The sequence below is a fragment of the Coenobita brevimanus genome, chromosome 57 (assembly GCF_032717465.1).
Source record: "Coenobita brevimanus isolate Jiangsu-jjx chromosome 57, ASM3271746v2, whole genome shotgun sequence".
Classification (NCBI taxonomy): Eukaryota; Metazoa; Arthropoda; class Malacostraca; order Decapoda; family Coenobitidae; genus Coenobita; species Coenobita brevimanus.
In genome coordinates, this window is record NC_137010.1 from 54,459,837 (window position 1) to 54,476,859 (window position 17,023).

At 42.5% G+C, this 17,023-nt stretch overlaps 1 protein-coding gene across 1 annotated transcript in view; it reads right to left on the bottom strand.

Moving 5' to 3' along the window:
* Positions 1-2,754: 2,754 nt before the first annotated feature.
* The window catches only part of LOC145402149 (high-affinity choline transporter 1-like), a 41,556-nt gene continuing 27,287 nt past the window's right edge, over positions 2,755-17,023 (bottom strand). Inside the window, exons 10-12 of the mRNA XM_080274270.1 lie at positions 4,800-4,930; positions 3,143-3,317; positions 2,755-3,009 (exon numbers count right to left, since the gene is read on the bottom strand). Of these exons, the coding sequence (XP_080130396.1) occupies positions 2,805-3,009; positions 3,143-3,317; positions 4,800-4,930 (511 nt within the window). The 3' untranslated portion in view covers positions 2,755-2,804. The remainder of the gene's footprint in view (positions 3,010-3,142; positions 3,318-4,799; positions 4,931-17,023) is intronic.

Consider the following 17,023-nt stretch of genomic DNA (forward strand, 5'->3'; position numbering starts at 1 on the left):
AAGTGAAAAGGTAAGCACTGGAACCCAGAATTGTGCAGCGGACGACACTGGATTACAATGATGGTGAATATTTTCAATTTGAGAATGCAGTTCAATACGGTAATAATTTATTCTAAAAATATAGTCCAAATCTTGGCCGTTGAAAGCGTGTGCGACGACAGTTTAGTCATGTTTACAGGACATGAGAAAATTTGCGTCTAATCAGTAACTGGCAGCTGGAGGTGGAGGGTGGGGGAGTTGGGGGCAGAAGGCCGGGTAGACTTGTTCGCGATTCCCCCCTTCCCCCTGTCCAGGGCAGAGGGGGGAAGGAAGGGGTAACCTCTGAGCATAAATTAGTACGCGTGACTGTACGTTATTTACTCAGTGTATGGTGATATCAGAAAAATTTAAGCGACACAGGAAAAGGACGCCAAGATGTAATAAGCAAAATAAATCACTTAGGAAGAGGTGTTCAGGAGCTTCCTTAACCGATGAGAATAAGGGCCTAGGATTTGAATTGTTGCGCCATGCGACCAAAAATCTAAATAATAACAGGATAATCTCGCTTACCAAGAGCTGAAACAATTATATATCAACACTGGATTCTTTTTTGCTAGGTAGACAAGCCCTAATTGACTCTATATATAATTACATGTCTAAATAGTATTACATCTATCTAAATATTATTACATCTATCAGTGTAATGGATATAGAAAAATATTTACACACGCACCAAGTCTCGTACAAAACACAGACTGCCATCACGCACTCTCGTAACGTCCTTAAATACATATAAACTCTCATAGAATCAACAAATTCAAGGACTGGAAAAGCACTGGCCAGAACTTTCCCTCTCAGACCTGGCCATCTACGCCATTTTGACTCCAGGAGCACCCACAATGCATCAGGGACCTTCTATCTTTAATCTCAACCTTTATCGGACTCTCCTATAGTTTTGTGGATTTGTTACATTGAAGATCTGCTCTGCTCTGTCAATGGTATATATATTTTTCCCTGGGACAATTTGTGGATGGGGAGTCCAAGTGATGTAGTGGTACTGATTTGTAGTTCATGTACAGTCAACTACAATGATCCATTGACCTATCCCACCTGTCCCATCGCTGGACTTATAGATGCCAGAATGATTCGCAGTGGACTGAAGTGCATTTTATAGCCCACAGATGTACAATAATGCACCCCAGTCCTCCATGTACAAGCAGAGAAACAAGAATCTTCCCATTTCTGTCTGAAGGAAATTTACAACTGATGAAGCACAGCACAAATCTTGTCTCAAATATTGCCTTTCTCAGATGGTTCGGGTTTTGCGCTATCAGTTCGTCAAACTTAAGGCCGTTTCACACCAGCTGTGATGCTACGTGAGCCATGTTATGCTGGCGATGCCGAGCCACGTGGCTGTCAATCACGTGCGTTGTTTTAAATGAGACAGTTCACACCGGATGCGAAGCTACACGAGCGATGCCTGCGACACAGCTCGCATAGCTTTCCCGATTGCCGGGCCAGTGATTTTTCCTGGCATAGCTTTGCTCAAGCATGCACACTTGGTCACTTCGGGACTCGCGCCAGCCGCCCCGCGCTCCACCTTCCCAGTCCCCAGATGTCAGTCTGCTATCTGTCACGTGCACATCTTGATTGTCTTGTTCTATGAGTGAGAGAGCTTCAGTGAACTGAGCGGGAGACAGTCTGAAATATTGTCTAAATATCTCTTCATCCATTTCCAGCTCTTGAACGAGATGATGATATTCACCACATTCTAATCTGTTCATATTTGTTTCATGTACCCACTTCTTTTTTCTCTTATTTATCATGGCTACAGTTAACATTCATAATTCCTCCTCCTCCTCCTCAGGGGACCACAGAGTACTATCTCCCATCGCTCCAGCCAAGAAACTGAGTGTGTGTTAACAGACATAGCTTCTGATGTGAACACTGGCATAGCAAACATCGCCAGCGTGCGTCCGCAGCATAGCGTGGCTTGCATGACATCGCAGCTGGTGTGAAACGGCCTTTAAGGAAGATGCTTGTGTCTTTGCCTGTACATACTCAGTCACTTATGAATCCAACTGTGAATGTGAGAAGGGAGAAGGGAACATTATTTTGTGGCTGGTTGTACTGTCGAGGATTCACTGCAGCCACAACACAGCGGCTCAGAAGCAGTTTACATTTTTCTGGCCTAGGCTTTTCTCTATCCCTTGACTCTTGATGCATAGCTGTCCGGAAACTGGTCGGCTGAGTTGTGTGTGGGAAGCAAGGACTATGGGTGTAGATGGTGGATAGGATCAGAATGGATAGGAAACTGGATAGAGGATTATGGATAAGGGATCAGATGGGGCATAGAGAAGAGGAGCTGAACAGGGGAAAGAATGGGAGAAGGAAACACGCAGGAAAGGACGATAAGATGCAACACATGGAAGAGCACGCTAGGGCAAACTTGGTAAGAAACACAGTGGTATGGAAGAACAGAAGGAGACAGAAAAGTAGGATTGATTGGGATTGTAAAGATTTTAGAGCAAGTGCTGGGTAATATGAGACAGATGAAGACACAACAGAATGTAATGGAATAGGTGAGGGCTTGATAGACCAGACTAAGGAGAAGAGAAAAGCTGAGGAGAACTGGGGACAAAGGCAGGAATAAAGGAAGATATGTGTTGGCAAAGTATGGAAGGAATAAGATATATTTGGACAGAATGTGGAAGAAATGGAGGAATATAAACTTGGGGAGAAGAGAGGACTGACAGGATAGGGTAGGGCAGTACAGGGAAGTGTGACCGAGTACAACGAAGTGAGTTCAGAGGGCGGTGTTGATCTCACACTAGTGTTTTCTCCCCCATCTCCTCACTCTTCACTCGCTGCTGCCCGGGCATGTACAGTTGGCTCTCAGCGGCAACTAGAGATGATGTGCATTCCTTTCCAACCGGTACTGGACTTGGCTTCACTGTGGAGCCATTTGCAAGCTCCTCCAAGTCACCGTTGTGCTCGGGTCCATCGTTGAAGCACCTACAGATGTCCCACCTGGAATGTAAGTAAGGTCAGATATGCAGTAAACATCAAGAACCTATTAAATGTCACCTCTTGCATATGGCTTGAGTAAAATGTAAAAAATAAACATACACTTCATCTCCACAAAACAGGATTCCAGTCTCACTTTGCAGGGAGAAGGCCAGACGTGAAGATGGCCTTGGCAATGGCAGAGAAGATGATGAGGCTGAAGAGGGAGACAAGCATGGCAATGGTGCGGAAGGGGAAGTTTTGCTGACCAGTGGCTTCATCATAAAACGGGTAGTGGATTGTGGCCGGCACTCCGATGTATGGTTCACCTCCTGTAAATATATCAGTGTTAGCTGGACAGTTGTTGTGTAAGCAAGTCACAAGTCTATTTCACGTGTGAGGGAAAAACTAATTTCTTCACTACAGGATATCTTCACAGGGGATTTCAATGTATGGTTCACCTTCTGTAAGTACACTGGTTTTAGCTGGATATTTCTTGCTTAAGTGAGAGGCAAGTTTTAAGGACAAATGAGAAATATCTGTATTTCACTACCAAAAGTTTTCCAAAGGAAAAACTGTTCCACACTTCACATCTTGTAGAAACACAAGTATTAGCTAATAATTCTGTGATCAGAAGAGGAGCCAGTCAAATTCTTGCACATGATGGATAATCTTTAATCAACTCCATTATGAGAGTTCTTTCAAAGGGCATTCTGATATACAGTTCACCTTTTTATATGTACTGTAAAATGTAATGCTAGCAAGAGTGAGACAAATCCATCTTTTACATCAGTAAGAGACAAATCTATTTCAGGTTTAAGTGAGAGGCAAATCTTTAGTATAAAAGAACTCTCACAAACGTAGGATGATGAGCAGCTCTCCAGTGTATGGCTAACTTTATCCATACACATTGGCATTAGTGATCACCCTGTTCCAAAAACTGTACTGAAAAAAAGGAGCATCTCTCAGCTATAAGAATATGGGGCTTCTGTGTCTGACCATTAGAGATCTGTCTGTGGCCACCCCTTTTGGATTAAGGCATCTGACTATAGATAGATAAACAAACCCACTGACTAACCCCAAAACTGCAAGAGGAAGGCAGTGACGGATCCCTAGGTGTTGACATACTGGCAATAGTGTACAACCAGTTCTACAGCTACTTGGCTTCAGTTATAAAAATAAGGATGTTCTGTGTAATTCTATCTCTATCTACAGCCAGATGCCTAAATCCAGTAAGGGTGACCATAGACAAATAACCCAAAAGCTAGAAGAGAAACGTGAGACAGAAGGCAATGGTTAATACTAAAAAAAAAAAAAAAAGTCTAAATGTTAATACTAAAAAAAAATCATGTCTAAATGTTAATACTAAAAAAATCATGTTTAGAAATGAGAGCTCTTCTACATGTTACAGCTATCATTTATAAGAATTTAAGTTTTCCATGTGTGACCACCTGAAGCTATGGGAATTCATATTGACTTCTTGCATCTGTTTGCCTAACTCAAAGCCACACGAGGAACCAAAGACAAAAAGCGATGAAGAAGCCATAGGTGTTGAGGTGTGGGTGGAATTGCACAATGTATTAAAAAAGTGAGGGATGTGTACAACTTCCCGCTAAAGGTTAGAAGAATATGAACTTTCTGTGTAATTTGACTAACTCAAAAGCCGCACGAGGAACTCACGACAGAAAGTGATGAAGGAGCCGTAGGTGTTGACGTGTTGGCAGATGTGCACAATGTATTAAAAAAGTGAGGGATGTGTACAACTTCAAATTAAAGGTTAGAAGTATATGAACTTTCTGTGTAATTCGACTAACCCAAAAGCCGCACGAGGAACCCAAGGCAGAAGGCGATGAAGGAGCCGTAGGTGTTGACGTGTTGGCGGAAGTGCACAACCATCAGCAGCTGCGGGAAGAGGATCACGTACACCAGATCCCCACACAGCTTGCTGGAAGGAGGAGAGAGGGACGGGGTCAGCAGAGGAATTGGTGTCACAGCGGTGGTCTAGACTAACTTGTATTGGGTTGGTGGAAGAGGCTGAGACTGGATGGCTATGGGGGGAGAGTGACAGTATATCTCTGACTACTTAATCCCTTCACTACGAAAACTTGATTGATTATGGTTGTCTGGTGCCATAATAATAATAATAATAATAATATGTGTTACTGTACTGGAAGGAGTTGAAGGTGATCAGCTCCTCTACTTCTTAGGCTGGCCAAAAATTAGAGGTAAAAAAATTGAAAAATAAAGGTCGTAGAGAAGGGATTAATTTCGTGGTGAGGAGCAAACTACTTATTGCCCAACAGCAGGATGTGGAAAAACGAAGATGGCAAGCTTATTGAAGATTATTAGGTGATTAAGACAGGAAATCATATACAGTGCATAAGAGAAATATATATGCCCTTATTAATGTACAGTTAAATACTACACTACTGGACTAACACAGTGCAGGTGAGGGGGTAATGAATATGGAGGTATCTGGAAGAGGTGTATGGTGTGGAGGAACTGAAATATTGATGTACACTCAAGGAATGGTCATTGTACACCCACCCACCAGTCCAAACCTCAAAATGAGAAACAAGAATGGGAGGAACTGAGTGTGAGAGAAGTGGGGGCATGGGAGAAGGAAGGTCAGGAGGACATGGGAAAGGGAAGGTTTGAGGTACTGATGGCTCCTATCCTTCCCCTTCTTGTCCCCAGCTAAGCAAATCCCTAGTTACTGCTTCATCAGGACTTGTCTCAAATGCAGTGGTTCAAGGTGGGGGTTAATGTACAACGTGGAACTTTCCTTGAGTGTGCAGCTATGCCAAACAAGACACTGGTGACCACAAGACTCATTCACACAAGGATAAACTCTCCTGGATGACAATAGTTGACAATGATGACACAGTTAAATCTACGCCTTTCATCTCCTGTGAAATAAGCAACTGGAAAAGAGCCTAGTTTGATTCGCAGGCCAGTTAGACTGTTGAGCAAAACCTGTATCCACCTTATCCCTGTCTACCCAGCAGTACACATTAGGTATGTGAATGTAACGCTGATTGTTATGGGTCATTATCCAAAGGGAAGACTGGGGTTGCCAAAAACTGATTCTCTGCCTTAAAAAAAAAAAAAAAAAAAAAAATCTTTTCATCTGACACGTCCCCCTGATATATTCAAATAAGTAAATATTGAAAAATATATAAATGGGACTGCAAATATATAAAAATATTCTTTTCAGTAAGACATAAGTTTAAGAATATCAAAACAACTACATGAAGGTAACAAAATATTGATTACTGCACTTAATCTATGACAACAACTACATCTGTGTAAGAAAAAAAATACATAATATAACAAAAAGTACAATAATTGTAATAATGCATCATTAACTCTCCTTTGATACATCATGTTATCCTGGTTTAATAAAAATAGCTTACATAAAGTGGGGTGTAGTCAGCTAAAGAAAAAAAAATCTGATTACGGCATTTTGGAAAATATGTCACACACTCACAATGACTCAGCCACATCAGATTATGAAAAGTGCATTTTTTTTTATAACTGCTCTTCATTCCCTTTCTGATGCATTCAAGTAGCATAAAGTAAGTTGAAAATGATCTAATATTAAAATCCAGATGACAGTTTCAAACATTCTGGAAAATAAATCACTCTTTCACTCATCCACGTCAGAGACTATGAGAAATGCAGTCTTGAAAATTCATAAGTCCTGTAATTATGAATAACTGTGAGGGTTGACAATGGTGGTGGTGGTGATGGGAGTGGTGTTAGGAATGGTGTTAGAGTGGTGAAAGTTTTAGTTGGCATTACAAACACTGGTGGTAGTTGTGGCAGTCTTAACAGGATGGTGTCATGATGATGCTGGAGGTGGCGTTGGTGATGGTGGTGGAAGAGATGATGGTGGTAATGGTGAGGGGAATGGTGAGGAGTTGGTGATGTGAAGAAGGTGGTATTAGTGAGAAGTAATGGCATGAATGTGATGATCTAAAGGAGATGGTGAAGTGTGACACAAGTGTTGCTAATACATATGTTGCATCGCAGTGCAACGCTTCACAGTTCAGTTTCTCCGTCTGGGTGCAAGCATATACATAAAACACACGCTGCGTAAACCACTTGCTATTTACTCATTAAACCCTTACAAGAAGGGATTTTTTACAGGATGTCTTGTAAAAAAAAAATATATATCTTCATAAAAACATAATGATGCTCTGATGGAACAGCAGATGACTTGAGTGCTGCAGCTTCTGTAGTTGGGTATTTTCATCATTACCACATTGGAAAATATTCAGTGCTTCCTGAAATGCACGCCCACTAGAGATCAAAACTGGAACAGGCTCCAGGAAACAGAAGAAATCTTATTGTACCAACTCCTGGTCATTGACCAAGTTACTCTACATTCGGTGCATTGTTTCCAAAGACAAGACTTGACTCAGATGCTCCAAAGATGGTGATGGTGTTAGTGACTGACAGCAAAGCCAAGCAAGGTAAGTTGGAAATATCAAACTGCTCCAGAACATTGACAGCTCAGTCGACTAATACCTTGTGGCAGTGTGGTGATGTGTTGGCTGGTGAACTATGTGGACAAGTGAAGAACATGAGGATGACAAGCAATATTACTGGGGTAGTCTGTGTGTGACTGGAGTTGACCGATATTTTTGTTGGTGGAGTGTGTACTGGGTGTGGGTGCAGTGTGGGCTGCTAATCACACAATGCTTCTGTCAGTCATCTATGGTTGCCAGGGAACTACCAGGCAACGGACCCTGCTGGAGGGCCAAGAAGAAGCACAGAGGTGGTGATGACTGTCAAACAGACTCCATACAGTAAACAAAGTTAAGAGCCCTTCCATCATTGTGGTTCCCAGTGTCACCTGCTGAGCCTTTGTAAACATTAACTCCAGCGATACTGTATGACCATTTGACCCTAACATTACTGGTACATGCATTATCTAGTCAGCCAAACAAAGTGCGAGAGTCAAGTGATGAATTGGCTCATTGAGTGACAGATTCATCACAATGATGGCACTTATCTGAACTTTGTTCACAGAAGGTCAAGATGCCCCTGCACTTCAACATTCACTGCATTAACTTGACCTATTGATGTCTCTACATATACACCACTGCCTGATAGTGCCCCAGATGGTGGAGGGGCAGGCAGGTGGAGATTGCTGGGTGATGAGGGATGGTACTATGGCTGGATCTCACCAGACACAAGTGACATGACCCCGTGATGTGATATTTTTGGTAATCCATTAAGGCGCTTGAGTTACCAAAATCATTTCATTCCCTCGCATTTGGTGAGACCCACCCTGAAATGACACAGTGACTAGATGCCATAAATGACATGATACTTTGTCCCAGAACTGCACCTTGAACTAATGAGGTGCGTAAGATGCCGTGATGACATAATGGTGACAGTGACCAAGTGATATGATGAAGGTGACACTGAGACCACCTGAGATGAGAGTGACCGAATGGCATGACTGAGGTGACCACAGGACATGACATAAGTGACACTGTGAGGGCCAGCCTGTTGGACGTACAACCCATGGGACAAGTGCGCTTGCGAATCAGCCTTAGCTGGGCGCCCGAGCGAGTGCGGGAGGTGGCGGTCTAACCGGACTGTTGCTCAGCCGGGCCGACGCGACGATCGCCGCCGCTCGGACTGAAACACAAACACACACCGCCTGAGTGATCCCGGCCCATGTGCCCCACTGTGCTGATGGCCTGCCCTGCCTTGTGTCACCTCACAGACTGATAACTTGCCCTGTCCTGCCCTACCCTGCCCCTCCTTGCCCTACCCTGCCCTGCCATGCCCTGCTCTGCCCTACAGTATGGTAAAAAGTGTTGTAACCTCTCCTTCAGTAACCCAGGGAACTAACGAACCGGTGACACAGAATCAAACTCAGCACAGAGGGCCACAAAAGCCTTACATCTGAGTGGCTGTGAGCAAGTGGTGTCTAATGTTTAAAACTTTTGAGACATTCGGTGTAACAGAAGCTAATGAGCATGATTATAGTTTTGAGAAGAATGCATCAAAGTTGTTTGCCCCAACGTACAGTATTATTTTAAAAGTACAAAGCTAAGAATGATGAAAAGTGATATATAATTTTGTGAATTACTAATCAAACTGTAATAATAATAATAATAATAATAATAATAACTAGAAAGCACTCGGAGAGTGCATACCTCCGCCAATGCCATTAAGATGGATTTGGATACGAATCCGTGGAGATATAATATGGAGTACATAGGATCTGAATCCGCCCTCATATCTAATCAATTGTTCCCTGACCCATGGCCCACTCTTCCAAAAAATTTCATTAAAATTCATTGAGAACTTTTGGAGATATCGAGCGGGATACATAGGATCTGGATCCAGATACGCTCCAAAATTTAATCAATTTTTTCTTGGCCCATGGCCCACCCTTCCACAAAATATCATTGAAATTCATTGAGAACTCTTGGAGACAATGTGGACAAACAAACAGACGCATACAGGTGAACACATAACCTCCTCCAACTTTGTTGGCAGAGGTAATAATAATAACAAAAACGATAAATAGAATAAATATAATAACAACAATAATGCATATCTCTCAGCCTTGATCAAACTTGTGTGTGTGTGTGTGTGTGTGTGTGTGTGTGTGTGTGTGTGTGTGTGTGTGTGTGTGTGTGTGTGTGGGCAGGTCGTTACTGAGTAGGCAGGGTTCTCTGCCAGGCCTGCGGGTTTCAAGATAAGGACGCAGGTTCAGGCAGTAAGTGGATTGGATTCACATAGCTCACTTGAACCCCATTTGAACACTGCTTGAACCCCACTTGAACCCCATTTGAACACTGCTTGAACCCCACTTGAACCCCATTTGAACACTGCTTGAACCCCACTTGAACCCCATTTGAACACTGCTTGAACCCCACTTGAACCCCATTTGAACACTGCTTTAACCCCACTTGAACCCCATTTGAACACTGCTTTAACCCCACTTGAACACCACTCGCTCACTTACAATAAAAATCTCACAGGAATTATGTTATGCGATGATGCTGGGTTTTATTTATCTATCAGGAATATTGCCTTCCGGATGCTGCGTCAGTTCATTAATTGGTACATAACAGGGAGCCAGCGTTTTATTATTATTATTATTATTATTATTATTATTATTATTTTTATTATTATTACTCTTATTTAAGAATGAAGTTAGTTATGCTGAGATGAGCCTGGGTGTCTAAGTCCCCTCCCCAAAAAAATATCCAAAAATAAATTGCTGACGAAGAGGTGCTAGGGTGCTTTGACGAGAATATATCATGAGGAAAAACTTAAGCCCGCTCCTCTCTCCTGTGTCTCCTTCACTCCTACTCTCGTTGGTGAGGAAGCTCCCTAACGTCTCCTCTTCAGCAATTTATTTTTGGATATGGCTGGTTAACATCCTTTTGTACGTTATTTATGCAGAATTGAAGGATTTAGGAACTGGAGAGATGGACTGGGGCACAAAGGCTTAAGAGTAAATGCAGATAAAATAAAGGTGACGGTGTCTAGGGCTGGTGGCGGTACTGTCAAAGAAGAGAGAGAGTGGCCACGTGCGATTTGCCACAAGGGCTTGGGAAGTAACTCCATCTTGTACAGTGTTTGTGATAAATGGGTGCATAAGAGATGTAGTGGTATTAGAGGTAGACTGCGAGATAATGCAGTGTTTGGGATAAGTGGGTGCATAAGAGATGTAGTGGTATTAGAGGTAGACTGCAAGATAATGCAGTGTTTGTGATAAGTGGGTGCATAAGAGATGTAGTGGTATTAGAGGTAGACTGCGAGATAATGCAGTGTTTGTGATAAGTGGGTGCACAAGAGATGTAGTGGTATTAGAGGTAGACTGCGAGATAATGCAGTGTTTATGATAAGTGGGTGCACAAGAGATGTAGTGGTATTAGAGGTAGACTGCGAGATAATGCAGTGTTTGTGATAAGTGGGTGCACAAGAGATGTAGTGGCATTAGAGGTAGACTGCGAGATAATGCAGTGTTTGTGATAAGTGGGTGCATAAGAGATGTAGTGGTATTAGAGGTAGACTGCGAGATAATGCAGTGTTTGTGATAAGTGGGTGCATAAGAGATGTAGTGGTATTAGAGGTAGACTGCGAGATAATGCAGTGTTTGTGATAAGTGGGTGCATAAGAGATGTAGTGGTATTAGAGGTAGACTGCGGGATAATGCAGTGTTTGTGATAAGTGGGTGCATAAGAGATGTAGTGGTATCAGAGGTAGATGGCGAGATAATGCAGTGTTTGTGATAAGTGGGTGCATAAGAGATGTAGTGGTATTAGAGGTAGACTGCGAGATAATGCAGTGTTTGTGATAAGTGGGTGCATAAGAGATGTAGTGGTATTAGAGGTAGACTGCGAGATAATGCAGTGTTTGTGATAAGTGGGTGCATAAGAGATGTAGTGGTATTAGAGGTAGACTGCGGGATAATGCAGTGTTTGTGATAAGTGGGTGCATAAGAGATGTAGTGGTATCAGAGGCAGACGGCGAGATAATGCAGTGTTTGTGATAAGTGGGTGCATAAGAGATGTAGTGGTATTAGAGGTAGACTGCGAGATAATGCAGTGTTTGTGATAAGTGGGTGCATAAGAGATGTAGTGGTATTAGAGGTAGACTGCGAGATAATGCAGTGTTTGTGATAAGTGGGTGCATAAGAGATGTAGTGGTATTAGAGGTAGACTGCGAGATAATGCAGTGTTTGTGATAAGTGGGTGCATAAGAGATGTAGTGGTATCAGAGGTAGACTGCGAGATAATGCAGTGTTTGTGATAAGTGGGTGCATAAGAGATGTAGTGGTATTAGAGGTAGACTGCGAGATAATGCAGTGTTTGTGATAAGTGGGTGCATAAGAGATGTAGTGGTATTAGAGGTAGACTGCGAGATAATGCAGTGTTTGTGATAAGTGGGTGCATAAGAGATGTAGTGGTATTAGAGGTAGACTGCGGGATAATGCAGTGTTTGTGATAAGTGGGTGCATAAGAGATGTAGTGGTATCAGAGGTAGACGGCGAGATAATGCAGTGTTTGTGATAAGTGGGTGCATAAGAGATGTAGTGGTATTAGAGGTAGACTGCGAGATAATGCAGTGTTTGTGATAAGTGGGTGCATAAGAGATGTAGTGGTATTAGAGGTAGACTGCGAGATAATGCAGTGTTTGTGATAAGTGGGTGCATAAGAGATGTAGTGGTATTAGAGGTAGACTGCGAGATAATGCAGTGTTTGTGATAAGTGGGTGCATAAGAGATGTAGTGGTATTAGAGGTAGACTGCAAGATAATGCAGTGTTTGTGATAAGTGGGTGCATAAGAGATGTAGTGGTATTAGAGGTAGACTGCGAGATAATGCAGTGTTTGTGATAAGTGGGTGCACAAGAGATGTAGTGGTATTAGAGGTAGACTGCGAGATAATGCAGTGTTTGTGATAAGTGGGTGCATAAGAGATGTAGTGGTATTAGAGGTAGACTGCGAGATAATGCAGTGTTTGTGATAAGTGGGTGCATAAGAGATGTAGTGGTATTAGAGGTAGACTGCGAGATAATGCAGTGTTTGTGATAAGTGGGTGCATAAGAGATGTAGTGGTATTAGAGGTAGACTGCGAGATAATGCTGATTTCGTGTGTGCGGTGTGTCGTGGAGAGCGGGTGGAGATTGTCAGGCGTGAAAGGACTGATCTTGCTGGTGAGTCTCTTGAGTGTGTGTGGAAGAGTTTTGTTATTTGGGAGACACATGTGCTGAAGGTGGGGCTCTTCTTAAATAAATAAATAAACACTGGCTTTGTTATTTACCTTTAAGAGTTACCTTTACCTTTTCTTAATTACAGGTGTTTGTCAGGTAATTGGTACGGTGATAAGCTAAATGAGACGCCAACTCAATGCCCTAGCACAGAACTTCAATTAACTCAACTGGACAGTAATATAAGTGGCATCAGAGGCTTCCTAGGACCTGTTTCTTACCGATTTATTTGTGATAGTCCACCTTAACATTCTCTTGTGTTATATAAGTCACTTTAATATCAACATAGTCACTCATACCCACTTAACGCCATCACAGTTTGCATCAGTAACACACGCAAGGATATTGAGGTGGAATGTGGTAAATAAATCACCAAGGAACAGGTGTTAACCATCTCCAAAGCACTTACAATACAATCCACAGCATCAATAACAGTGGGTCGCGTCCACACTGAATGCTTGCTGGTGTGGGTGGGTGTGGAGGTGCGAGCGGATTTGGGTGTGGGTGGGTGTGTCTGGGTGGGTGGGTGGGTATGGGTGTGGGTGGGAGTTTCGCATCATTATAACTCATACAAGTGACACCAGTGGACGTGGGTGGGTGCAGACCTGAACTAACGCTACTACTACTACTCTTACTACTACTACTACTACAGTACTACTAAAGCACTCAGAGGACGCATACCTCCATCAACACCACTGTCATCAAAACTTTAACAATTGGGGTGTAGTGTCCAGACTGCCATAACAAAAAAACGTGACTCTCAGCTCTGGATCAGAGACAAATCATCAGTGACGGCTTTAAAATAACTACAACGTATCCATGGAAACAGGAAAACGTTTATTTTTTTTATGCAAAGAAGAAGGAACCAAAGGCCAGGAGCCCACAAACTGTTCCATCCAAGAAGAAAACAAAAACAATACAAGAGAGAGCCAAATTCAAGATCCGATCATTTCAAGATGCCTGGACACACTGAGTTTGAATGACTGGAGATCATAGGAAGCAGGAAATACAGACAGAGGGAGACAGTTCCAGAGTTGACCTTTGCATAAATGAAGGACTGGGAGTAATGGTTAACTCTTGCATTAGACAGTTGGACAGAAAAGGGATGAGCGTTTGCTGCTAGACGGGTGCTACGCGCCTGTCGTAGTGGTGGAGGAATGCAAGCAGACAGTTCAGAGGAGCAGTGACCATTGAAGTAGCGATAGAAAAGAGATAAAGATGCAACAGTGCGGCAAAGAGACAAGGGTTGAAGGGGGCCAGTAAGAGGAGCAGTGACCATTGAAGTAGCGATAGAAAAGAGATAAAGATGCAACAGTGCGGCGAAGAGACAAGGGTTGAAGGGAGCCAGTAAGAGGAGCAGTGACAATTGAAGTAGCGATAGAAAAGAGATAAAGATGCAACAGTGTGGCGAAGAGACAAGGGTTGAAGGGAGCCAGTAAGAGGAGCAGTGACAATTGAAGTAGCGATAGAAAAGAGATAAAGATGCAACAGTGCGGCGAAGAGACAAGGGTTGAAGGGAGTCAGTAAGAGGAGGAGAATCACAGACCTTTAGACCTTTAGACATATGCCAGAAATATTGACATGTAGTTTTGGCCATTAGCGTTATAGACATTTTAAAAATCCCTCAAAATTTGACCTCTCCCAAAATATATATAAAAAAAATACTGGATTGGCATTTAGATTCGGATCCGCCTCAAAATCTAATCTGCTTTTCCTCGGCCAGTGGGCTGCCCCTCCAGGTGCCTTCATTAGAATTCGACCGTTACTTTTTGAGATAATTTATAGAGAGACAAACAGACAAGTGTGATCACATAAACTCCATCCAACTTTTGTAACAGAGATAACAACAACTACAGCTGCTACCACTACCACTACCAATACTACCACCACCACCACCTACTACTACTACTACTATCAGTACTACCACCACCTACTACTACTACCACTACAAGTATTACCACCACCTACTACTACTACCACTACAAGTATTACCACCACCTACTACTACTACCAATCCACCAGTACTATCACCGCCTACTACTACTACCACTACAAGTATTACCACCGCCTACTACTACTACCACTACCAGTACTACCACCACCTACTACTACTACTACCACTTTCACTACTAATATTACCACCACATACTACTACTACCATTACCACTACCAGTACCACCACTGCCTACTACTACTACCACTACAGTGAGCCATAACCCCCACCCGTGCCAGCCCGCTGTCAGTGTGGACGCGCCGTAATAACACTGAGGCGAAGGTGAGAGTCGGAGGCAACTTACTTCTTGGCGCGACTGTGTGAGAGGCAAACTTGGTGGAAATTTGTGGGCCACTCTGTGTGAAGTGGAGGATTAGGTGTGGCAAGAGTCATTAACCTGCATTCTTGTCAGTTGAAGAAGCTCCCTAACGCCTTTTCCTAAGTGACTTATTTGTTTATTAGACCTTACTGCCCTAGTCTGTGTTACAAAAATTCTTCCTGCCATACTCTGCATAAAAAACGAAAAAAAGGATATTAACCAGTCACATCAAAAATAAATTGCCAAAGAAGAAGTGTTAGGGAGTTTCCTGGTCGAGAATAAGATCCCAAGAGACCCTATGGACTGGAGGGATTCTAGAGCCTTCCCTAACCCCTTCAGTACGATAAGCCTCTACAAGCTATGGATAGGCTAGTCCACGTGAAGGTCTACCCTAACATAATTAGACACAATATGGTTTTTGACTTACACATCCTTACTGAACGAGGCAAGACAAGGCTGAAATAACCAAGAAGTTCAGTGAGCACCTTGGAACAGAAAGGCATCGTAACACACTTATATGACCGAATTATTAAAACTGTGTCCACCAAGGTGTGACCAAGACCCTGAGGTTTTTATGGTAATTTATGGCACACCTATAATTGCCATAATTAGCCTGCATCCCACATTAAAGAGTAATTAGCAATGAAATAGAAAACTGAGACAGGTCCTATCATCATCACACGTTTTGAAAAATTATCATAAAAACTCGGGGCCTCGTCACACCTCGGCTCGCTCAGTTTTAAATAATCCAGGCTTTATATCCAGTTCAGTTAAATCATTTGGCGTTGAGAATGAAACAATTAATACATGATGGAATTGAGGACATTAAAGGAACAATAGATTTACCAACTGACAAGGAACATGAGGAGAGTTTAAACAATTATCTCAACTCAGAAAAAAATTGCTTACCTATCAAAAATTCTAGACTATCTGACAATACAATATATTTTGAGATACCACTATGCTCAGAAAATGGAAGAAAAATTGAAGAGAACATATGATCCTTTCAGAAGCTCTAAAATTTGTAACAATGAACTTTATGATGAAATAGTATTAAGCTCAAATTTCCTGGCGCAAGTTATATGAATGTTTAAATATACGAATTCCTAACGAATCTCTTTTAAAGTAACTGCCATGAATATATACACCATCAAACATGAAAATATCCTAATGACATATATCTTTGGGGGGAAAATGCACCTTTGAATCTTTAAGAACTGCAACTATACTCTCCGCCATGCAACTTGTCGCTTAAGCCCCGCCCTCTTTTTGAACTCGTGGCCTCAAGTCTCAGGGCGGTGGGTGAGGGGGCGGGGCTTGGGAGACAGGTTGGTTGGCGGGGAGTAAAATAATGTTTGCCTGTGAGTGCCTGGACAAAGTGAAGCCTGTGTTAGTAACCCCAGTTCCCCCTTCCTTCTCTCTGACTTAGCAGTTAAAGAAAATGAAAAATTGTGCAGCAAGGTGGATGGTCGTAAACAGAGATGGGACAACAAAGGTGGCTGAGATGCTAGCCTAGCCATTCCCTCAAATTCGCAAGACATGAGAATTCTGCAGCTTAAAGTAATGTTGGTACAAAATATGGACTGAACTATAAAGTTGTATGATTTTGAAATGGCTGCAGTTATTCAGAAGATTACAGACAAAATACAAGAGGGAAAGTAACACAATCGTCCCATCTCTGTCCTCAATCAAGTGAATGTGTTGCCATACTGGTGAATGTGCTATCTTACTGGTGATTGTATTGTATTGTAGGCAGGATCGGAGGCTTCGTAACATCTCTTCCTTGGCGATTTATTTTCCTTATAACGCCTTGACATTCTTTTGTATATCATTTTTAGCATCAACTTTGAACAATAACACAAATCAGAATACCGAGGCTTAACGCGTAAATAAATCACTAAGATACAGGCGTTATGGAGGCCTCACGAAATCTCCAAAGCGCCCCCTACAACACAATCCACAGTGCTATGGATA